The 25,823-nt window shown below is 40.8% G+C and overlaps 1 protein-coding gene across 4 annotated transcripts in view; it reads right to left on the reverse strand.

Annotated features, from left to right (window-relative positions):
* Nucleotides 1-6,402: 6,402 nt before the first annotated feature.
* The window catches only part of LOC135093577 (uncharacterized), a 23,322-nt gene continuing 3,901 nt past the window's right edge, over nucleotides 6,403-25,823 (reverse strand). The window contains exons 2-4 of one of the 4 annotated variants that reach the window (XM_063992953.1): nucleotides 23,081-23,175; nucleotides 15,397-15,517; nucleotides 6,403-9,211 (exon numbers count right to left, since the gene is read on the reverse strand). In XM_063992953.1, coding sequence (XP_063849023.1) covers nucleotides 7,883-9,211; nucleotides 15,397-15,517; nucleotides 23,081-23,175 — 1,545 coding nt within the window. In that variant the 3' untranslated portion in view covers nucleotides 6,403-7,882. Of the gene's footprint in view, nucleotides 9,212-15,396; nucleotides 15,518-15,775; nucleotides 16,732-23,080; nucleotides 23,176-25,823 lie in introns of those variants that run through there. The other 3 variants (XM_063992954.1, XM_063992955.1, XR_010263427.1) reach the window with 3 other exon arrangements.

Genomic DNA, 25,823 nt, shown 5'->3' on the forward strand with positions numbered 1-25,823 from the left:
CTCTCTCTCTCTCTCTCTCTCTCTCTCTCTCTCTCTCTCTCTCTCTCTCATTATACATAGCTCGGCATTAGCAGTCTTATGGCAGCGAAGACCGTACGGAAGAGTCACACAATCTTGATTGCAACATGCTGCTCATACACTTGGCGAGCGCGGGGCACAGACACTTCTTTCATTACTTGACATGCAAAGCAACGTCTACTGATGCCAAACAAGTAACACTCTTGCTCCTCAACAATTCACCCTTCATGCGGTGTTATTATCCACACCCGTAAATGGCATACTGCTAGAATTATACTGCTAGATATAGAAATATACTGCAGGAATTCAGGCACCATTCTGGCTCCTGCGGCAAGAGGTAGAAGATAGTGTTTAGAGAAAAAAATAAGTGTAGGAGGAAGGATGTATTAAGCAGGAACAGGAGTGAATAAGAGGTAGAAGATTGAAATTAAGAGTAAGGAGGTTACAACAAAGAAGACGAAAAGCCGATTTAAATGAGAAAGGAGGTTGGAGTTAAGAGCAAGGAGTTCGAAAGTGAGAGGAAAACTTGAGTTATGAAGAAAGGTTTAGGTTAAGAAACGAGTTGAGAGTTAAGAGGAAGGCAAAGGGATTGAGGTTATATAAGGAAGGAGGCTGAACATAACAGGAAGGGAAGGAGATTAGTTATAAAGATAATGGAGATTGGAGTTAAGAGGAAGCAGGCTGAAAAGGAGAAGATTGGAGTAAGATGAAAGAGTGGAGTGCATCTATCCTTGTTAAGACTTTTCTGGCTCACCAACACACACACACACACACACACACACACACACACACTTAGATTTTTCTGTCTCTCCAACACACACACACACACAAACACACACACACCCTTTATATTACTCTGTCTCTCACACAAACACACACACACACATGCATTACTATGAGGAACACTATAACCAAGACTCCTGAAACACAAGAGCGAGCGCTGCTTCGGAGTCTGTTGTCAGGTCGTACAGACACGTGTAGTCAGCCGCAACCATTATTAAGAACTGGATCAATGTCATATACAGTCATACCTCGTGATTCGAACGTTCTTCAATTCGAACACCTCCCAGTTCGAATTGCGAATAAATTTTATCCTTCAATTCGAACGCGATCCTTCAGTTCCTAGGAGGAGGCAGTAGACACCTGGCAAAACGATAATTACTCCCAGTGAGGTCTAAAGCACTGTTCAGGGGGTGCTGTGAACTTATCATTAAACCCAGCTGTGACCTCACTGAACGTTTCCCTTTGTGTCTCACAACACAAGGGGCCAGTCACAGCCTGACCTCTAAAGACAACTCTCTTCCTCCACACAAAACTACAAGCACCTAATAACACACACACCCTTCACTCAAAAATTTTAAAATCATGGCGACTCCTACACCAGCCTCGGAGTCCCCATCTGGGGAAAGGGCCATAAATGTCCCCAGGTCGGACTGCCTTTCTGTCGACGACCCTAAGTGTCTTGACACCCCCCTCAACTTTTTCTTCATTAACTTCTGCAACATTCGCGGTCTAAGATCTAATTTTCAATCTGTAGAACACCACCTCTCCTCTTCTAAACCTCATCTTCTATTCCTCACTGAAACTCATGTGTCTGAGGCAACTGACAGTAGCCCCTTTTCTGTTCCCTCCTACTTTCTCTATCCTCATTTTCGATCCAAAGCTGGATGCTGCGTTTATGTGCGCAATGACTTAACCTGCTCTCGTGCCCACGCTCTTGAATCTTCCGAGTTTTCCACCATCTGGCTACGACTACAGAGTCATTCTCATACTAAATTTATCTGTGCTGTATACCTCTCTCCTAACTCCTCTGACTATAAGAAATTCTTTGACTACTTAACTTCCAAAGTGGAGCACATTCTGACCCTCTTCCCTTTTGCAGAGATCTCCATTCTTGGAGACTTCAATGTTCACCACCAGCTTTGGCTTTCCTCTCTCTTCACTGACCATCCTGGTGAACTAGCCTACAACTTTGCTATCCTCCATGACCTAGAGCAATTGGTGCAACACCCTACTCGTATTCCTGACCGTCTTGGAGATACATCCAACATTCTTGACCTTTTCCTGACCTCTAATCCTTCTGCTTATGCTGTCACCCTTTCTTCTCCGTTGGGCTCCTCCGATCACAATCTTTATCTTGTCCTCTCTCTCCAATCCCTCCTCAGGATCCCCCTAAGCGAAGGTGCCTTTGGCGTTTTGCCTCTGCTAGTTGGGGGGACCTGAGGAGGTATTTTGCTGATTTTCCTTGGAATGACTACTGCTTCCGTGTCAGAGACCCGTCTTTGTGTGCTGAGCGCATAACAGAGGTGATAGTGTCTGGCATGGAGGCGTACATTCCTCACTTTTTTCTCGTCCTAAACCTTCTAAACCTTGGTTTAACACAGCTTGTTCTCGTGCTATACATGATAGAGAGGTGGCCCACAAAAGGTATTTAAGCCTTCCATCACCGGAATCTCATGCACTTTATATTTCTGCCCAGAACCATGCCAAGTCTGTTCTCCAACTAGCCAAAAACTCCTTCATTAACAGAAAATGTCAAAACCTTTCAAGATCTAACTCCCCTCGTGATTTCTGGCATCTAGCCAAAAATATCTCCAATAACTTTGCTTCTTCTTCTTTTCCTCCTCTACTTCAACCAGATGGCACCACTGCTATCACATCTATTTCTAAAGCTGAACTCTTTGCTCAAACCTTTGCTAAAAACTCTACCTTGGACGATTCTGGGCTTGTTCCTCCCTCTCCTCCACCCTCTGACTACTTCATGCCACCTTTTAAATTTCTTCGCAATGATGTTTTCCATGCCCTCGCTGGCCTAAAACCTCGGAAGGCTTATGGACCTGATGGGGTCCCTCCTATTGTTCTCCGAAACTGTGCCTCCGTGCTTGCACCTTGCCTAGTCAAACTCTTTCAGCTCTGTCTGTCAACATCTACCTTTCCTTCTTGCTGGAAGTTTGCCTACATTCAACCTGTTCCTAAAAAGGGTGACAGCTCTAATCCCTCAAACTACCGTCCTATTGCTTTAATTTCCTGCTTATCTAAATTTTTTGAATCTATCCTGAACAGGAACATTCTTAAACATCTATCACTTCACAACCTTCTATCTGATCGCCAGTATGGGTTCCGTCAAGGCCGCTCTACTGGTGATCTTCTGGCTTTCCTTACTGAGTCTTGGTCATCCTCTTTTACAGATTTTGGTGAAACTTTTGCTGTTGCCTTGGACATATCAAAAGCCTTTGATAGAGTCTGGCACAAAGCTTTGATTTCCAAACTACCCTCTTACGGTTTCTATCCTTCTCTCTGTAACTTCATCTCAAGTTTCCTTTCTGACCGTTCTATTGCTGCTGTGGTAGACGGTCACTGTTCTTCCCCTAAATCTATTAACAGTGGTGTTTCTCAGGGTTCTGTCCTGTCACCCACTCTCTTCTTATTATTCATTAATGATCTTCTAAACCAAGCTTCTTGTCCTATCCACTCCTACGCTGATGATACCACCCTGCACTTTTCCACGTCTTTTCATAGACGTCCAATCCTTCAGGAGGTAAACATATCACGCAGAGAAGCCACAGAACGCCTGACTTCTGATCTTTCTAAAATTTCTGATTGGGGCAGAGCAAACTTGGTATTGTTCAATGCCTCAAAAACTCAATTCCTCCATCTATCAACTCGACACAACCTTCCAGACAACTATCCCCTCTTCTTTAATGACACTCAACTGTCCCCCTCTTCTACATTGAACATCCTCGGTCTGTCCTTTACTTATAATCTGAACTGGAAACTTCAGATCTCATCTCTAGCTAAAAGCAGCTTCTATGAAGTTAGGTGTTCTGAGACGTCTCCGCCAGTTTTTTCTCACCCTCCAGCTGCTAACTCTGTACAAGGGCCTTATCCGTCCATGTATGGAGTATGCTTCACATGTCTGGGGGGTTCCACTCATACTGCTCTTCTAGATAGGGTGGAATCAAAAGCTTTTCGTCTCATCAACTCCTCTCCTCTAACTGACTGTCATCAGCCTCTCTCTCACCGCCGCAATGTTGCATATCTAGCTGTCTTCTACCGCTATTTTCATGCTAACTGCTCTTTTGATCTGCTAACTGCATGCCTTCCCTCCTTCCGCAGCCTCGCTGCACAAGACTTTCTTCTTTCTCTCACCCCTATTCTGTCCACCTCTCTAACGCAAGAGTTAACCAGTATTCTCAATCATTCATCCCTTTCTCTGGTAAACTCTGGAACTCCCTGCCTGCTTCTGTATTTCCACCTTCCTATGACTTGAATTCCTTCAAGAGGGAGGTTTCAAGACACTTATCCACCAATTTTTGACCACTGCTTTGACCCTTTTATGGGACTGGCATTTCAATGGGCATTTTTTTTCTTATGAGATTTTTGTTGCCCTTGGCCAGTATCCTTCCTACATAAAAAAAAAAAAATGTTCGAACACAAGCACCCGTTCAAGAGACTCTCATAGGTAATTATAGTCTCCCTTTTACGTTCCTCCTCCCCATTCCTTCGCCTCCTCCCCCCTTCCCTACCCTTTTCCCTCATCCCTCCCTATTTCCTTCTTCCCTCTATTTGATCCACCCGCCCACTCTCTCTCTCTCTCTCTCTCTCTCTCTCTCTCTTCCACTTCCTTGCCCCATATACTTTTCCTTCCCTGTATGTCCCTTCCTCCCATTATTTCTTTCCTTACCTTCCTCTTTCGTCTGGTCTCAAACCTCCCTCCCAGTCATCTCCCCTCCCCCTAATCTGTAGAGATAAGGGACCAGGGAGTCTCGCTCTCTCTCCCCTTCATTCATTCTATGTAATTTTCGCTTCATCTTTTTTTCACTCCATTACTCGTATAATTTAATTTTATTTTCATTCTCTATCAGTCTCATTCTATGAAGGCGCGGTTAGCACTAGCGGAAGACGCGTCAGTGTTGTCGGATCGGAAACGAATCAAGGCCGTGAAATGAAACATAACGTGAAATAACATGAATAAAGATATGATAATATCGTGTTATGCTTCACCAGCTGGCGACGTCATTAAGCAGAGTTTGGGTCATCAATATTTTTAATAATAAAATAAATAAAAAAATCAGTGGTATTTATTCCCGGTTACCTTATTTTGGACTGTTGCTGAATAATCACGGTATGGTATATTTCTTAATGATAAAAAAATGCGTGAACAACTTCACTTCTTTGCTTCTTAACTAAAAGTGAACAGAACATAGCAACACAAGAATACAAGAAAATAATTGAATTCATGAGAAAATGAAAATGGCATACACATCGCATTTCCTGTTTGAAATATGCCACTTGTCATCTCATCTATAAATTTGTCTAATCTTTTAAAAACTTCCTTTTCAAAGAGTTTCGACAGGTCCTAGGCAATCCTTCTTAAAGTGTCATGGGACAAAATAGCAATTAGAAAAAAAAAAAAGAGGCAATACTATCCAAATAATAAAAAGCCCATGAAATAAATTTTAAAGTCTAAAGGAACGGTCTTAGATATATAAATTTACTTTCTTCTTGGTTATGTAAACAATTTTGTATATATTTTTTGGAATCAATAAAACTTAAGAACAAGAAAATTAGATGAAAATATAAGCTACAAATCGTTAAATTAGTTGATATTTGGGGATGGCGCGGAGTTATATCCCTTGGTTTACAAGGCAACTGCAAAATATCCATATTCCCAGGTTCTCCTGGGCCAGTCGCATGAAAAACCTTATCACAAAACATTGTAGGTTAAGAGAAAATATGCCAGAATTGATGATAACATGTATTTTGAGAGAAATTCTTTGTTAATATTTGGATCCAAAAACAATCATTAATAGAGTTAGAATCTAGGAGTACGTGGGATCATTAGCCAAAATGTTCAAGAATAATTTATGAATGTAGAAGGTATCTAAACTATTAAGGATATCGCAAAATTGTCTTTCAGCATAGGCGGAGGACTAGTTTTATGGGTAAGGTGGCCACTATAAAACCCTGTGTATATATATATATATATATATATATATATATATATATATATATATATATATATATATATATATATATATATATATATATATATATATATATATATATTATTGGGGGGGGTAACAAAATTTAGAATGTAAACAGAATGGGATAAATTGTAGAAATCAAACACCAGTGATGCACATACAACTGAATGTCACACCTACACAATTAGGATGTTTTCTATAAAAAGTAAGGCAAACTCCTGAGGCACCAATTACTTGTTATAACATATTCATTTAAATTATTATTATTATGAACTGATTAGTTATCATAGCCGATATAGAAGGTTCCACAACTTCAAGGTAACAGGATTAAATTCTATAGATATCATTGTGAATAAAAAGCAAAAAATTATTTGAAAATTTGATCTGTTATTTAGAGGCTAACTTTAATAAAACTCAATTTGGTTGTCATGGAGTTCTTTTTTTTTTTTTTTTTTCCAGTGCCTTAAAGCCCTCCGGCTAAAACGCTGCCGTATAAAGCAAGGTCAGAATTTTTTGACAGAAACCATGACTGGTGGCAGCTAATATAATATTTCTATATGTATTGACAACACCTAAATCAAAATTAAATTGAACAATAAGCTAAGTCAAAGCAAAAGTAATTCAATACTAACTTTAAATAAATACCCCAAATTTTTTTTATAAAAACCTAATTAATTAAAAACTAAGAGGAAGAGACATCAACAAAAAAAAGCCCTTGTGACAAAAGCATAATCAACATGCATAATCTATGAAATTATTTTGCACATTGTACAGTGGCAGACACAATGATAATACAGAAAAAAAAGGTCATGGTGAAGAGGTTGCCGTAATTTAGGATGCTGAACGAAACTTTCTAAAAACACCTCGTGAAGCAGTCTGTACCTAGCCCTCAGAGTGACCGCAATGTCATATGGCATGCAATCGTAATGATTGATACTGTACTGACCTAAAGAGTAGAGGAGCTGTTCCAGTATACCTCACTGCTTACTTCAAGAGAAATAAGTAACTTTAAGTAGTCAACATGGATTTCACAGAGGTTGTTCCTCAAATCATATACTAGTAGCGTTTTCTAAATGTTTAATGGAAAGACCTACAGATATGTGTGGGCGTGCACATGTTTGTGCTTTAGTATGTGCGCGCGCACGCTACAAGAGACATGTTTTATGGCGTATTTCTGGGGATAAGCAGGCGGAGATGGGATGATACTATTACCATTCTATTCATAATGGTCGTTTAGTAGTAATAATATTGGTGGCAGTAGTAGAACTAATAATAGAATAATCGTCAATATTTTTGTAATCACTACTACTACTACTACTACTACTATTACTACTACTACTGTATGTACTGCTGTTACTGTTTCTGTTGTTGGTGGTGGTCGTGATTGTCATCCTTTTTGTTTGTGGTGGCGTTGGTTATTGATTGTTGTTGGTAGTGGTGGTGGTGTGTATAATTTCATTGATAAATTCGGTACATTACAAAAAACTGATTGGATAAGTCTTTTATTTTACATACTTGTTGTTTGGCATGAGGATTTAGCTTCTGAGTGATTTTCTTTAATTTGCTGAAACTGACTCAATGACACGAGGACCAGGATCAGGCTCATTTCAAATTCGTGATGGAAAAAAGACGGAAAATGGAAAAAAAAAGCTAATTGTTGCAGTGTAATGAAAACACACACACACACACACACACACACACACACACACACACACACACACACACACACACACATACACACACACACACACACACACACACACACACACACACACACACACACACACACACACACACACACACACACACACACACACACACACACACACACCTAGTGCATTTCTTTGATTTCACCGAAGTAATTTCACGTGCTAAGGCTATTTCTTGTAAAAGCGTGGTAAATTCGGCACTTCGGAAGGGAGAGGGAATATTTTTCCTTCCGGGCTGCTTGCGGCTTGCACGTCATCGTACAGTTCTTCATCTTCTGCGGGCAGCGGAGGTGGAGGCGGTAACGGCAGAACATCCCGTTCATCCCTATCTTTCGAATTAAGGTATTCATTGACGGTGCTAGATTTAGACAAGTTTTGAGCTGTCATCGTTAAGGCCGAACTTCCGTGTGGCAAAGGCACTTGGGGTCTTTGTGATATAGGTGCCCTGGGTGCCAGCTCGATGGATGGGCCTTGCATTGCATCAACCTGCTGCTCTCTGTCTGCCTTGTTTGGCCTTGATGGGGTTGGAGTGAATTGGTCCATATGTTTGTAGGAGTTTGGACTCAAAGCACTCTGGGATGTGGTCTGCTCAGTGTGGTTGGTGGTGTCCGTCTTAGACCTCGAGGATTTGAAGCGCCGCTGCACTACAATCATCAAAGTAAAGCCCGCTGCGGCACCAACCGTCGCTCCAGTGAACACTGCGATCGCGATCCATCCTGATGTTGAGATGGATCGGTTTTCCAAGAAAGCCAGCGGGTACAGCTTTCCGAACGCACTTGATAAAGTAAAGAAGACTTTGTGATCTTGGCTGATTGTCACATTCTTGAAGATTATAGTGCCTCCATCGCTGATGAGAATGCTCTCGTACACGGCGGTCTCAATCACACAGTGTTGGAGGATGAGTTTCGCGTCTTGCACCACCAGCAAACCAAAGGACGCTATGTTCTTGATGAAGACATTGTCAAGTTTAAGGATGCCCCTGACCACCTGGAAGCCGTAAGAGGCCACAGAATCCACTGTTACGTCCTTGAGTTCTCCGTGCTGATCGGAGTCGTAGATGAATCCCTCCAGCCTGCCCAGTGAGGTGTTCTCCATACTCAGCACCGCCAATCCTTTAACCACCAGCCCCTTCACCACCTGGATTGTAGTAGAGCTGGTCATGATGGACTTACCATTGTCCACTGTCAAGTTTGCTTCTCCCACCTGCGTGTCTGTAAGGTGAAAGCTCCCAAGGGGAAGGATTACTTTGCGTGCTTCCGAAGAGAACATCTGTAGGAGGTTAACTCCTTCTTCGATGGTCACATGCAGGCTGTTGTAAAGGTAAAGTTGTTGGTAGCAATTTTCATCGCCTTGCTCGGTGGTGACTTGGTCAGCGTAGTATACCTTCACTTTCTTGATCTGGTCAGTACACAGGGGCTCCTCCAGGATCAGGTGACTTGCATTGTTGATGATAACTTCATGGAATGTGTCCCACTTGATGCTCTCCAGTCGGTATTTCTGTATAGATAATGATCGTTTAGTTTTACTGCTAGCCTGTTTTAATCATGTTACTATTGTTCATTATGGTATGTAACTGAACGTTGTGGTCAATAAACAATTACCATGTGTAATAATAATAATAATAATAATAATAATAAACGGTTTATTATTTAGGCAGTTGACAAACTGAAAATGTACATAGGGGGTGGGGAAAAACTTAACATTAATCCTAAAGGTAAGTCTAATCTAGGAGGGAAATACTATTGATTGATGGCTCGCACCATGGTGGGAATCGCACTGAGTCTGTACCGGTCCGTGCGCGGCGCCTTCAGGGGCGTTATTTTGTTGTGGTGTCTGTGTGTGTGTGTGTGTGTGTGTGTGTGTGTGTGTGTGTGTGTGTGTGTGTGTGTGTGTGTGTGTGTGTGTGTGTGTGTGAGAGAGAGAGAGAGAGAGAGAGAGAGAGAGAGAGAGAGAGAGAGAGAGAGAGAGAGAGAGAGAGAGAGAGAGAGAGAGAGAGAGAGAGAGAGAGAGAGAGAGAGAGAGAGAGAGAGAGAGAGAGAATCTGTGGGAGTCATGGGCGTGTGAATTGATTTAATTTGAATGGATGAGGGTAAGCATGATTGAGTTGAATGGACGGTACATAAACCTAAGTAAGAATGCAGAAAAGAAGAAATAAGAGAAAAAACGTCAGTGAGTCGGTGTGAATGAGAAAAGAAGCGTGAGTTAGATTATGAATGTAAGTGAAAGATTAAATGTGAGTATGAGTAAGATTGAGAGTGGGGATGAGACAAAGTGAGACTGAGTGAGAGTCAGCGTGAGTTAGAGAGAACACAAACGTGAGCGTGAAAGTTACCGGAAAATGAAATATGAGAGTGAGTAAGAATAACTCTGAGGATTGAAAAAAAAGAATGAGGTTGTGGGAATGAAGACGGAATTATTCGAGGCGATGAAAGAGAGTATGGAAGGATGGAGAGTAAATTATATATATATATATATATATATATATATATATATATATATATATATATATATATATATATATATATATATATATATATATATATATATATATATATATATATATATATATATATATATATATATATATATATATTCATTCAAACTTAATTCAAACTTAATAAAAAAAATTACAAATTTATGCATTACACTAGTATATTACACTCAGGCAATACTCGCGCCTCACGGGTTTCAGATGTGGCATTTTGTTTTACAGTGCATATAGCATTTCTATAACAATTATTTACGATCGAATAGTTTTTTCTGTGTTTAAAAAGTAGAGACCTATTACTTTTATTTATACATCTTCGGTCTTAAAACTAAGTAGAGAAAAACGTGAAATATTCATGTTTTTAATTAGTTATATTATTTTCTTTTATGAATCGTCCTGTGTTAGGACACATGAATTTATAAAAAATTCCCTCGAGTGTGCATGAACTTAGAAAAGGCATCATGAACCAGTGTGCTATGGAATGAGTGAGGTATTACTCTCGTCCCTGTATATTGGACAGATAAGGGGAGGGAGGGGGCATGTGACAGGCAGAGAAGTTTGAGGCAAGACGTAAGAAGGGAAACTATAGGAACACGGGAGGAAGGGTCATTTTCTGAAGTAGAGGGAGGAAGGAAACTCGTAACCGAGGAAGGAGAGTACATGGGGCAAGGAAATGGAGGAAGGGTGAAGGAGGAGGATGGAATAAAGAGGAGGATAAATGCAAGCATGAAGGGTGAGGAGTGAGTGAAGAATTAGAGGGAGAGAGGAAGCAATGGGGAATGAGTAATCCCTTTTCCTGTCGCTTATTCCTTTTGTCCTTCCCCCATCCATTTCTTTCCTACTTCTATTCCCTCTTATCTTCTTGCCAGGTGTACTCCCCTTCTCCAGATACATCTTCTACTTCTACATTCTAAAAAAAGAAAAAAAAAGTTATATATATATATATATATATATATATATATATATATATATATATATATATATATATATATATATATATATATATATATATATATATATATATACTCCTTACTCATTTTATTATATTCATTTCTATATTGTTCTATTAATTTTTCGTTTTTTTTTCCTCTTTTTTCCTTCCCTTCTCTCTGGAGCTTTGTGTCGCAGATACGACGCAATTTGTATTACTATAATATGTGTAAAAATTATCGTTCCCTGCTATCATACCTGCGGATATGATGTTAAAAGAAATCTGCAACCTCATCCACAAATTTTGGTATTTTGACATTTGCAATCTTATCCGTGACCGAATTTTATGAGAAATGTATATTCGGCTCCACATCCACATAACTAAAAAAAAATATCAGATACATCACTAGTGTGTGTGTGTGTGTGTGTGCGTGTGTGTGTGTATTCACAAAGCTTCCCTATTTTTCAACATTAGAAAGGAACTTATTCTTACATATCATGCTAGATGACTCAGTAATCAGATGGTTAGTGCGAATTCATTAGGGAGCTTTAAAAGATGATTAAACAAGTTTATGCCTGATGGTGATAGATTTTTTTTTTTTTTATGTAGGAAGGACACTGGCCAAGAGCAACAAAAATCTAACAAAAAAAATGCCCACTGAAATGCCAGTCCCATAAAAGGGTCAAAGCAGTGGTCAAAAATTGATGAATAAGTGTCTTGAAACCTCCCTCTTGAAGGAATTCAAGTCATAGGAAGGTGGAAATACAGAAGCAGGCAGGGAGTTCCAGAGTTTACCAGAGAAAGGGATGAATGATTGAGAATATTGGTTAACTCTTGTGTTAGAGAGGTGTACAGAATAGGGGTGAGAGAAAGAAGAAAGTCTTGTGCAGCGAGGCCGCGGAAGGAGGGAACGCATGCAGTTAGCAAGATCAGAAGAGCAGTTAGCATGAAAATAGCGGTAGAAGACAGCTAAATATGTAACATTGCGGCGGTGAGAGAGAGGCTGATGACAGTCAGTTAGAGGAGAGGAGTTGATGAGACGAAAAGCTTTTGATTCCACCCTGTCTAGAAGAGCAGTATGAGTGGAACCTCCCCAGACATGTGAAGCATAATCCATACATGGAGTATGCTTGTACAGAGTTAGCAACTGGGGGGGTGAGAAAAACTGGCGGAGACGTCTCAGAACACCTAACTTCATAGAAGCTGTTTTAGCTAGAGATGATATGTGAAGTTTCCAGTTCAGATTATAAGTAAAGGACAGACAGAGGATGTTCAGTGTAGAAGAGGGGGACAGTTGAGTGTCATTGAAGAAGAGGGGATAGTTGTCTGGAAGGTTGTGTCGAGTTGATAGATGGAGGAATTGAGTTTTTGAGGCATTGAACAATACCAAGTTTGCTCTGCCCCAATCAGAAATTTTAGAAAGATCAGAAGTCAAGCGCTCTGTGGCTTCCCTGCGTGATATGTTTACCTCCTGAAGGGTTGGACGTCTATGAAAAGACATGGAAAAGTGCAGGGTGGTATCATCAACGTAGGAGTAGATAGGACAAGAAGTTTGGTTTAGAAGATCATTAATGAATAATAAGAAGAGAGTGGGTGACAGGACAGAACCCTGAGAAACACCACTGTTAATAGATTTAGCAGAAGAACAGTAGCCGTTTACCACAGCAGCAATAGAACGGTCAGAAAGGAAACTTGAGATGAAGTTACAGAGAGAAGGATATAAACCGCAGGAGGGTAGTTTGGAAATCAAAGTTTTGTGCCAGATTCTATCAAAAGCTTTTGATATGTCCAAGGCAACAGCAAAACTTTCACCAAAATCTGTAAAAGAGGATGACCAAGACTCTGTAAGGAAAGCCAGAAGATCGCCAGTAGAGCGGCCTTGACAGAACCCATACTGGCGATCAGATAGAAGGTTGTGAAGTGATAGATGTTTAAGAATCTTCCTGTTGAGGATAGATTCAAAAACTTTAAATAGGCAGGAAACTAAAGCAATAGGACGGTAGTTTGAGGGATTAGAACGGTCACCCTTTTTAGGAACAGGTTGAATGTAGGCAAACTTCCAGCAAGAAGGAAAGGTAGATGTTGACAGACAGAGCTGAAAGAGTTTGACTAGGCAAGGTGCAAGCACGGAGGCACAGTTTCGGAGAACAATAGGAGGGACCCCATCAGGACCATAAGCCTTCCGAGGTTTTAGGCCAGCGAGGGCATGGAAAACATCATTGCGAAGAATTCTAATATGTGGCATGAAGTGGTCAGAGGGTGGAGGAGAGGGAGGAACAAGCCCAGAATCGTCCAAGGTAGAGTTTTTAGCAAAGGTTCGAGCCAAGAGCTCAGCTTTAGAAATAGATGTGATAGCAGTGTTGCCATCTGGTTGAAATAGAGGAGGGAAAGAAGAAGAAGCAAAGTTATTGGAGATATTTTGGCTAGATGCCAGAAATCACGAGGGGAGTTAGATCTTGAAAGGTTTTGACATTTTCTGTTAATGAAGGAGTTTTTGGCTAGTTGGAAAACAGACTTGGCATGGTTCCGGGCAGAAATATAAAGTGCATGAGATTCTGGTGATGGAAGGCTTAAGTACCTTTTTGTGGGCCACCTATCTATCATGTATAGCACGAGAACAAGCTGTGTTAAACCAAGGTTTAGAAGGTTTAGGACGAGAAAAAGAGTGAGGAATATATGCCTCCATGCCAGACACTATCACCTATGTTATGCGCTCAGCACACAAAGACGGGTCTCTGACACGGAAGCAGTAGTCATTCCAAGGAAAATCAGCAAAATACCTCCTCAGGTCCCCCCAACTAGCAGAGGCAAAACGCCAGAGGCACATTCGCTTAGGGGGATCCTGAGGAGGGATTGGAGCGATAGGACGAGATAAAGATATGAGATTGTGATCGGAGGAGCCCAACGGAGAAGAAAGGGTGACAGCATAAGCAGAAGGATTAGAGGTCAGGAAAAGGTCAAGAATGTTGGGCGTATCTCCAAGACGGTCAGGAATACGAGTATGGTGTTGCACCAATTGCTCTAGGTCATGGAGGATAGCAAAGTTGTAGGCTAGTTCACCAGGATGGTCAGTGAAGGGAGAGGAAAGCCAAAGCTGGTGGTGAACATTGAAGTCTCCAAGAATGGAGATCTCTGCAAAAGGGAAGAGGGTCAGAATGTGCTCCACTTTGGAAGTTAAGTAGTCAAAGAATTTCTTATAATCAGAGGAGTTAGGTGAGAGGTATACAGCACAGATAAATTTAGTATGAGAGTGACTCTGTAGTCGTAGCCAGATGGTTGAAAACTCGGAAGATTCAAGAGCGTGGGCACGAGAGCAGGTTAAGTCATTGCGCACATAAACGCAGCATCCAGCTTTGGATCGAAAATGAGGATAGAGAAAATAGGAGGGAACAGAAAAGGGGCTACTGTCAGTTGCCTCAGACACCTGAGTTTCAGTGAGGAAAAGAAGATGAGGTTTAGAAGAGGAGAGGTGGTGTTCTACAGATTGAAAATTAGATCTTAGACCGCGAATGTTGCAGAAGTTAATGAAGAGAAAGTTGAGGGGGGTGTCAAGACACTTAGGGTCGTCGAGAGAAAGGCAGTCCGACCTGGGGACATTTATGGTCCCCTCCCCAGATGGGGACTCCGAGGCTGGTGTAGGAATCGCCATGATGATTTTAAAATTTTTGAGTGAAGGGTGTGTGTGTTATTAGGTGCTTGTAATTTTGTGTGGAGGAAGAGAGTTGTCTTTAGAGGGCAGGCTGTGACTGCCCCTTGTGTTGTGAGACACAAAGGGAAACGTTCAGTGAGGTCACAGATGGGTTTAATGATAAGTTCACAGCACCCCCTGAACAGTGCTTTAGACCTCACTGGGAGTAATTATCGTTTCGGCAGGTGTCTACTGCCTCCTCCTCATAGATGGAAAATGATAATTATATTTCATAAAGGAACTGTCATGTGAAGGCCTGATGGCTTCTTATAGCTTCTCTTATGTTGTTATGTTCTTATGATCTTAACACATTTAAACAAGAGTCTTTCATTAAGCTTCCAATGTATCTTTCATTATTCCTCACACACACACACACACACACACACACACACACCTTGTTATCTTTGACATTGTTCTTATGTTCTTAACACATTTAAACACTTTATTAAGCTTGCAATCTATCTTTCGCTATTATTCACACACACACACACACACACACACACACACATACACACACACACACACACACACACACACACACACACACACACACACACACACACACACACACATACCTTGTTATCCTTCACATTGCAAGTCAGTGTTGTTGTCTGAATTTTACACACTGAAGAACTTGGATGCAAGGGCTCGAACGACTGTGCGACTGTTCTTGTCACTGCCAACACCAGAATCATTCTGTAAATGTCACCATCACTAGCATCACTAATATTAAGGGGAGGTATGGACTGAAAGCAGAGTTGTAGCTTAGAAGATGCAGTAGAAGATGCAATAATTAAGAAAAAATAGATGTTATGAGTGAGAGTTGAACCGTGGAGTTTAAACAGAGGACTACCCTGAAGGAGCCCAACACACGCAACAATAAAGGGATAGAAGTTGTAAGAGGATAAGGTTAACAGGTCGAACAAGCTTGGTGTGGGGTAGTGAAAACTGTGGTAACCCTTACTTCAATTTAATAACAAACAAAAAGACACATGGAAACAATAATACAAATGCAAAAGAAAAGTAAACCCACCACTAGTCTAAACATAAATACACACAGAAATAATAACACAAAAAACACAGGGAAAACACACTTTAACCAAACTTAAGACTAAAAGTTAATCCTTAACACTGTGAGACACCGGGGGGGGGGGGACATGGTGCACATACTCAGCCAAAGACAGGAAGGGGTGTGATGCGAGGTCCTTGTGAGAGTTGGCAGCTGAATCCAGGAGTGAACCTGATCCATTGCCATCAGGAAGTAACTAACTAGGATGTGAAACGGGGCTGCCTCGTAAACAAAGTGAAAGAAGGGGAAGCGAGGGAGAAGAGTGAGAACGTGGCGTTAGACGTGGCGGGTCTAGGAGTACTGAGGCTTCAGTAGTGGTGGTCGGACAGATGAGAGGTAAGTGGGACGAGAATAGGAGCGAGGATGGGCAGACTGAGGAAATTAGGTTGGAACGAGATGTGTAGTAGTCCGGGACATGACACCTCCCTCCAGAAGACCTCCGTAGTGGTGTTACGAAGGAGGTAAGATGATGTCCGCTTGGAGTGAGGCAGTAACTCCTGGGAGAGTATCAGCGAGGAGATTGTCAACCCCTTTCATGTGACGGATTTGGAGGTTGTAAGGCTGGGTCATTAGGGCCCAGCGGAGAATCCGTTGATTCTTGTTCCTCATGGAGTGGAGGAAGGCCAGAGGGTTGTGATCCGTGAAGACCAGGATGGGCTGAGTGCTGTAGACATAACGCTCGAATTGTTGGAGAACCAGAACCAGAGTTAGGGCTTATGGTGAAGTAGCTCAGTTGGTGACATTTCAGCTTGGCGGAGTGATAGGTGACGGGGTGGAGGATGTCGCTTTTCAGGTCAGGTTGAAGGAAGACTGCACCGATTCCCACTCCGCTGGCGCTGATCTGGAAATGGAAAGGACAAGAGTGGTTGGGGGTCCAAAAGGCTGGTTTTGAGGGTAGGAAGATCTTGAAATGTTGAAAGGCTTATTTGCAGGTTCAAGTCCAGATGAACGGCTTGGATGCACTTGTAATGTCTGTCAGAGGGGCTGCCAGAGTGGAGAAATTCTTGCAGAAGCGTCTGTAGAAGCCAGCCATTCCCAAGAATCTCATCAGAGCTTTCCAGCGGGTTGGAGTAGGGAAGGCCAGGATGGCTTCTATGTTGGCCTCCTTGGGATGGGCGACTCCTTGGCCCACTACATGACCCAGGTAGACGACAGATTTCCCAAAGGAGGACTTTGCAAGGTTTATGGTCAATCCGGCCTCTTGTAGGTTGCTCATCAGTCCCCATAATAGCACCAGGTGCTCCTCCCAACTGTCAGGCACCACCACCAAATCATTGAGATACGCCGAGGCTCCTTTCAGGTTCTGAGTAATGTAGTTAATGGTCCTCTGGAAGGTGGCAGGCGCATTAGGCATACCAAAAGGCATTATCCGATATTGGTAAAGTCCAAATGGTGTGATGAAGGCAGAGATGGACTGGGCTCGTTTGGTCAGTTCTCTTTGGTAGTATCCTTTCAACAGGTCAATGTTAGAGATGAATTTTGAATGGCCTATACTCTAGATTAAATCCTATATTAAGGGAAGTGGATAAGGATAAGAGTCAGGAATGGTGACTTGGTTAATTTTTCTATAATCTGTGGAAAATCTGCTACTTCCATCAGGTTTGGGAGTTAGGGGACAGGGTGAAACCCAGGGAGAGGCACTAGGGTCTGGGAGAACTTCAGATGACCCAATTCCTGACTCCTTTCTGATCCGTGATATATGAGTAACAGGTACAGGCTCAGGGGTGTCTTCATCTGGTTCTCTGGAGACATAAGGTTTCATGAGATTAATGTGTACCAATTGAGTCTCTTTAGGGTGAAATTAATGTGAACCAACTGATAGTATAATTATACAGCAATCTGGAGTGTGTACAACATAGTTCAAAGGAGTTAATTTCTTTAGCATTGATTTGAATGTTTGATGGAATCGCTCCAAATAGCCTTGGGATTGGAGGTGGTAAGCTGACATTGTTATATGGTGGATATTCAGTTCATCGACAATTTGATGAAAAAAAAAAAAAAAAACCTGTGAAATTACTTCCTTGGTCTGGTTGAATTTCTTTAGGAATGCCAAATGAAGTGAAAAGATGTAAGAGGCATTTTACAATACTTTTGATAGCAATGTTCTTCAAAGGGTAGGCCTCAGTTTAATGGGTGGCTGAATCTAGAATGGTGAGCATATATTGGTTACCCTTTTTGACTTTAGGTAAAGGTCCAACATAGTCAATAATTATCTTTTTGAATGGCTCAGTGAGTACAGGAGTGGGTTTGAGAAGGACTGGTGGTATACATTTATTTGGTTTGTCCACAACTTAACATACATGACATGATTTTATGAAATTGGTCACATCCTTTTTGAGGTCAGGCCAGAAGAAATGGTGGATAATTTTTTTGTACTTCTTTTGGATTCCTGGATGTCCTGACAATCCATCATGGGCTATTTCTAACAATGCTGGTCGTATTGATAAAAGGATGACAACTTGATGGACTTCCAACCATGAATCTGAGTGTTTTTGCTCCGGAGGTCTATAAGCTCTCAAAAGCATATTTTCGTGGAAGTAAAAACACGGCAGTTTAGTTAAGTCCTTTTCTTCACTTGCAACATGTCTTAATTTGCTCAAAGTGGGATCTTCTCGTTGTGTCTTAAAGAAATTCTCTTTAGTTATGAGATTATTGTACAGATCTTCAGTGGGAGGAAGTGGTGAGGAAGGGTTAGGTTTAGTTTTGTGGGATCTGGTGATGGCACAAGCTGGGAACAAGGGAGTGGTTGTTGTCTGAAGTGGGGTCATCCTCTAGCAGGGTCTCAACAACCTTGATGTTAGACACAATTAAACTTCCAGCCAGATCGTTACCTAATAGCAAATGGATACCTTTAACTGGCAAATTATCTGATATGATAGCAACTTGAACTTCACCTGTGAGTATAGGGCACTGGAGATGGATGTTAGCTATTGGGTAAGAAGGGTGTGAGGACAAGTCTGATATAATTACTTTTTTCCAGTGTAGGCATTAGCAATATTAGGGATGACACTTTCAACAAGTATGGATTGTGTCGCACCTGAGTCACATAAGATGGTAATGGGATAAGACTTGCTCGTACTTTCAAGAAGAGATACTTGGCCTGGGAATTTATAAGGGTTTGAACAATTTGTGGGGGGATTCTACAACTTCTGTGGTGGCTACAGGCTACAGGTACGCGCATTAGGGGCACGTAACGCGGAGGGACAGGCTTGGGATGTATGTCAGTAGGTTATGGGCAGTGCGGTGGACACATCTACCGCCCGCGCTGACCACGCAGTCAGTTTTGCGAGATTTGCCCGTGCTACATCAGCAATGATACATATTTGCAGTGTGAAAGGATGCCGAGCACTAGAACGCAGAAAACGAAATACGCTTTTTCAAAGATTCCATACAAATGAAGCAACGCACAAATTACGGATTCACTTTTGTAAGCGCAAACAAGTTATAAATCCCACTGCAGCAAGAGAATGCTGTTTGTATTTCTCAGGAGCCGACTATAAATTAAGTATGTCTTTTTTTTTTTTTATCAATATATTTTGTGGTAGGTATAGACAGCTATACTTACTCATAAGGCCTGCACAGGAGAGAGGCTAGTCCCCCCTAAATGTCATTTTGAGAAAATATGGGAGAGCGAAACAAAACCAGAGGGAGTAGGGTTAGGGATAAAGGAAGGGGTTCCCTCCACGTCATCCGGAGGGACTCGAAGCTCCACCACCCGACTGCAAGAAAGCTTGTGGTTTGACCTGAGTGTTATATAGACAATGGGAAAGGTAAGGTACTGTCATCTGATACAAGTATGACATTTCTCTAAGATACGTAGTACTAGTAGTAGAGTAGAAGTATATATATATTATATTATTATATTAGTATTATATATATATATATATATATATATATATATATATATATATATATATATATATATATATATATATATATATATATATATATATATATATATATATATATATATATATATATATATATATTCAAGAAATTTTGAGACATAAGCTCCTCCTACACGGTATTAGACTTTAACACAAAATGCATTTCCGTCAGCAGTATGGTGGTCACATATATAGCTAGACTAAATGTCATATGAACTGAGCACAAAGTAAGTCAAATACATTTTCTGAAGAAGAGATACGGTGGAGTAAAATCCTGCGTGAGCAAGAGAATGAGAGTCACTCTTCTCCCTTCACTGACCATCCTAATGAACTAACCTTTAACTTTGCTATCCTCCATGACCTAGAGGAATTGGTGCAATACCTTACTCGTCTTCCTGACCGTCTTGGAGATACGCTCAACATTCTTGACCTTTTCCTATCCCCTAATCTTTCTGCTTATGCTGTCATCCTTTCTTCTCCATTGGGCCCCTCTGATCACAATCTCATATCTGTATCTTGTCCTATCGTTCCAATCCCTCCTCAGGATCCCCCCTAAGCGGAGGTGCCTCTGGCGTTTTGCCTCTGCTAGTTGGGGGACCTAAGGAGATATTTTTCTGATTTTCCTTGGAATGACTACTGCTTCCGTGTCAGAGACCCGTCTCTGTGTGCCGAGCGCATAACAGAGGTAATAGTGTCTGGCATGGAGGCGTACATTCCTCACTCTTTTTCTCGACCTAAACCTTCCAAACCTTGGTTTAAGACAGCTTATTCTCGTGCCATACATGATAAAGATGTGCCCCACAAAAGGTACTTGAGCCTTCCATCACCAGAATCTCATGCGCTTTATATTTCTGTCCGGAACCATGCCAAGTCTGTTCTCCAATTAGCCAAAAACTCATTCATTAATAAAAAGTGTCAAAATCTTTCGAGATCTAACCCCTCCCCATGACTTTTGGCACCTAGACTAAAACATCTCCAATAATTTTGCCTTGCTCCTTTATTTCAACCAGATGGCACCACTGCTATCATATCTACCACTAAAGCTGAATTCTTCGCTCTGACCTTCGCTAAAAACACTACCTTGTATGATTCAGGGCTTGTTCCTCCCTTTCCTCCACCCTTTGCCTACTTCATGCTTACCTATTAAAATTCTTAGCAGTGATGTTTTCCATGCCCTCGCTGGGCTAAACCCTCGGAAAGCTTAAGGACCTGATGGGATCCCTCCTACTGTTCTCCGAAACTGCTCCTCCGTGCCAAACTCTTTCAAGTCTGTCAACATTTACCTTTCTTTCTTGTTGGAAGTTTGCCTGCATTCAGCCTGTTCCTAAAAAAAAGGTGACCGTTCTAACACCTCAAACTACCGTCCTATTGCTTTAATTTTCTGCCTACCTAATGTTTTTGAAATTATCCTCAGTAGGAAGATTCCTAAACATCTATCACTTCACAACCTTCCCTCTGATCACCAGTATGGTTTCCGCCAAGGGCGCTCTTCTGGTGATCTTCTAACTCCTTACTGAGTCTCGGTCATCCTCTACAGAGATTTTGCTGAAACTTTTGCTGTTAACTTAAACATATCAAAAGGTTTTTATAGAGTCTGACAAAGTTTTGATTTCCAAACTACCCTCCTTTGGCTTATAGCCTTCTCTCTGTAACTTTATCTCAAGTTTCCTTTCCGGCCGTTCTATTGCTGCTGTGGTAGACGTCACTGTTCTAATTCTATTAAGAGTGGTTTTTCTCAGAGCAAACTTGGTATTGTCCAGTGACTCAAAAACTCAATTCCTCCATCTATCGACTCGACACAACCTCCCAGACAACTATCCCCTCTTCTTTATTGACACTGAACTCTTTTACACTGAACATCCTCGGTCTGTCCTTTTCTTATAATCTTTACTGGAAACCTCACATCACATCTCTAGCTAAAACAGCTTCTATGAATTTTGACGTTCTGAGATTTCTCTGCCAGCTTTTCTCACCCTTCCAGCTGCTAACTCTGCACATATATCGAGTGCGCTTCACATTTCTTGAGGGGTTCCATTCATACCGCTCTTTTAGAGAGGGTGAAATCAAAAGCTTTTCGTATCAACTCCTCTCCTCTAACTTCAGCCTCTTCAGCCTCTTTATCATCGCCGCAGTGTTGCATCTCTTGCTACCTTCTACCGCTATTTTCATGCTAACTACTCTTCTGATGTTGCTAACTGCATGCCTCCCCTCCTCCCGCGTCCTCGCTGCACAAGAATTCTTTCTCTCACTTCTATTCTGTCCACCTCTCTAATGCAATAGTTATCCAGTATTCTCAATCATTCATCTCTTTGACCGGTAAACTCTGGAGCGCCCTACCTGCTTCTGTGTTTCCATTTCCTGTGACTTAACCTCTCTCCAAGAGGGAGGTTTCAAGACACTTATCCTTCAATATTTTACTATTCGGGGACTGGTATCTCAGTGGACTTTTTTTTTTCCTTTTCATTTTGTTGTCCTTGGTTGGTGTCCCTCCTACATAGAAAAAAAAAAAAAAGCTCGTGTGGCCCATTTGAGGTCAAATATATAAATTTTGATATGAGGGGATTGAATGGGAGCCCAGGGATTACAATTACACCAGCACTGGCCAGACCAACTCCTTCATGTGGGGTGACAGTCGCATTGGTGCTACGTCAGTTTGTTCGTAAATTCTATTGCTTAAATAAAATTTTGCCTATTATTTCTTGGTGCATTTTTTATATCACTGTAAAGTGTCATGCTGAAAGAACATATTATGCAACATCACAATACATTAGAATATACGTACACAATGAATTCAAGCAGGGAATGGTGTAACAAGAAAAGGGCAGGCCATAGTAGACAAGGCCAGGGATGCTCGAGGCCACAGAATAACGTTGAGAGAGAGAGAGAGAGAGAGAGAGAGAGAGAGAGAGAGAGAGAGAGAGAGAGAGAGAGAGAGAGAGGAGAGAGAGTTATTATCAATCTGGCTTTAGGCTTCCACGGAAAGCGCTTCCTGTCTGACGTATCTTATTATGTTGGTACACATACGAATCACACAAATTTTGAAAACTAGGGAATTAATGTATTTTATATATATATATATATATATATATATATATATATATATATATATATATATATATATATATATATATATATATATATATATATATATATATATATATATATATATATATATATATATATATATATATATATATATATATATATATATATATATATATATATATATATATATATATATATATATATACTGAAATGATGTTTTTTTTACCTATATAAACTATATGTGATATGGTGACTTACACTATGTTTAACAGAAAATACCATGGGAGTTCTTCAGTTGGCAGCCATGGAGACATTTTCAAGCGAAGCCTGCCAACCTCAAGTTTCACCTGAGCCTGAGTATAGAAAAGTATATTTACTTTACATAGGCTGAGTTGGCCGTGAACATAAATAAGGGGCAGCTGCAGTACATACACTGTTCCCTCGCTATCAGAATGGGTTATGTTCTTAATTAAAAATAGATTAATAAACCGTATAGCCAGTCCATCATAACGGGGTCAGTGGGGGAGGGGAGGCGTACCTGCCTGCCACTACCACTCAGGGATTTTCTGGCCATCATTTCATAACAACCAAAGAAATAAGCACATATACAATGAAAATTGATTTTCTAAATATTAAATAGAAAGTCATTAAGCAATGGGTGGGCGAAAAAAAAATACATAGAAAACCCTACAATTAATAGCTGAGGTGGTGACTCAAGTAGGGGGATTAACACGTGGAAGACAGCCTGCGGAGCCACCAAATTCAGGGCAAACCTTCCGCCACGATCCTATAAAGCCAAGCCACCACCAATAGAGATGAGTCCAGAATCTGACATGTCTCCATCTTGTTGGAAGGGGAAATGCTTCTAAAGTTTTTCAATAAAATAGAGTATGCTGCTGCTTTTGTTTTTGTTCCAGTTACAACAACAACAGCAACAATAACAGTTACCGCTACTACTACTACTACTACTACTGCTTCTAAGAAGTAGTAGTTGTAGTAGTAGTAGTAGTAGTAGTAAATAAAGACAATACTACTACTACTACAACTACTACTACTACTACTACTACTACTACTACTACTACTACTACTGTTACAATCTGTCTCTTATAAAGTGGCGAAGCTTGCTCATCTTGCGGGGGTGATTGTGGCTGCAGATTGGCTGACAGAATTCGAGAGGCTGGACAGAAGGCAGTGGGTAATGGGTAGTATGGCAGCACTTCACTATTTTACTTTTATTTCCTTAAATACAGTCGTAAACTTCACGTGACGCAACACAATATCACCGTGAATAAATTTACGAAGGCTGGATGTAAGAGTCAGCAACAATATTATGACGTAGAAGGCAATAGTAAATGGTGAAATATACCACAAGAGAAACAGGTGAACGAGAAGAGAAGAGAGAGAGAGAAAGGCTTAGACCTGGTCTGGGTCACTGCGGTCACGACTGGGACGTTAATTAATTGTTCGATTAAGATCTGCATGACTTTCTTTAATTTTTATTATTAGATCAGATATAATTAAAAATCATAATTGTGTACGGAATGCAGAGTCACGAAATTATATCATGTAGCATGAAAACATCCACACATAAAAAAAAATAAAAAAAATAAATAAATAAGACAAGAGTCTTTTGAGCAAATCAAAGTCTGTGCCAAACTGATGGATCAAACACAGGCGACCGCTTGAGGATCAGTGACCTGACCTTGATGTTCCAACCCCACAATTCCTCATCTCCCTTCTTCTGTACACGTGTGTTTGTGTGTGTGTGTGTGTGTGTGTGTGTGTGAGTTGAACGCCAGCTTAAAAAAAAAAAAAAATAAATAAATAAATAAATAAATAAATAAATAAATAAATAAATAAATATATATATATATATATATATATATATATATATATATATATATATATATATATATATATATATATATATATATATATATATATATATATATATATATATATATATATATATATATAAGTATATATACTTTTTTTATGTAGGAAGGACACTGGCCAAGGGCAACAAAAATCCAATAAAAAAGCCCACTGAGATGCCATTCTTAAAGCGTTTGTCAAAATCTGAAGTCTTGAAACCTCCTTCTTGAAGGAATTCAAGTCATAGGAAGGTGGAAATACAGAAGCAGGTAGAGAGTTCCAGAGTTTACCAGAGAAAGGGATGAATGATTGATAATACTGGTTAACTCTTGTATTAGAGAGGTGGACAGAAAAGGGGTAAGAGAAAGAAGAAAGTCTTGTGCAGCGAGACCGAGGGAGAAGGGGAGGCATGCAGTTAGCTAGATCAGAAGAACAGTTAGCATAGAAATAGCGGTAGAAGATAGCTAGAGATGCAACACTGCGCCTATGAGAGAGAGAGGCTGAAGATAGTCATTTAGAGGAGAGGGGTTGATGAGGCGAAAGGCTTTGGATTCCGTCATGTTTAGAAGAGCGGTATGAGTAGAACCCCCTCCAGACATGTGAAGCTTACTCCATACATGGACGGATAAGGACCTTGTACAGAGGAGAGGGAGATGGTGAGAAAAAAAAAAAAAAACTGGCGGAGACATCTTAGAACAACTAAATTCGTAGAAGCTGTTTTAGCTAGAGATAAGATGTGAAGTCTCCAGCTTAGATAATAAGTAAAGGACAAACCGAGGATGTTCAGTGTAGAAGAGGGGGACAGTTGAGTGTCATTGAAGAAGAGGGGATAGTTGTCTGTAAGGTTGTGTCGAGTTGATAGATGGAGGAATTGAGTTTTTGAGGCATTGAACAATAATACCAAGTTTGCTCTGCCCCAGTCAGAAATTTAAAAAAAAGATCAGAAGTCAGGTGTTCTGTGGCTTCCCTGCGTGAAATGTTTACTTCCTGAAGGGTTGGACGTCAATGAGAAGACGTGGAAAAGTGCAGGGTGGTATTATCAGTGTAGGAGTGGATAGGAGAAGAAGTTTGATTTAGGTCATTGATGAATAGTAAGAAGAGAGTGGGTGATGGGACAGAATCCTGA

This window comes from Scylla paramamosain, chromosome 43 (genome assembly GCF_035594125.1).
Source record: "Scylla paramamosain isolate STU-SP2022 chromosome 43, ASM3559412v1, whole genome shotgun sequence".
NCBI lineage: Eukaryota > Metazoa > Arthropoda > Malacostraca > Decapoda > Portunidae > Scylla > Scylla paramamosain.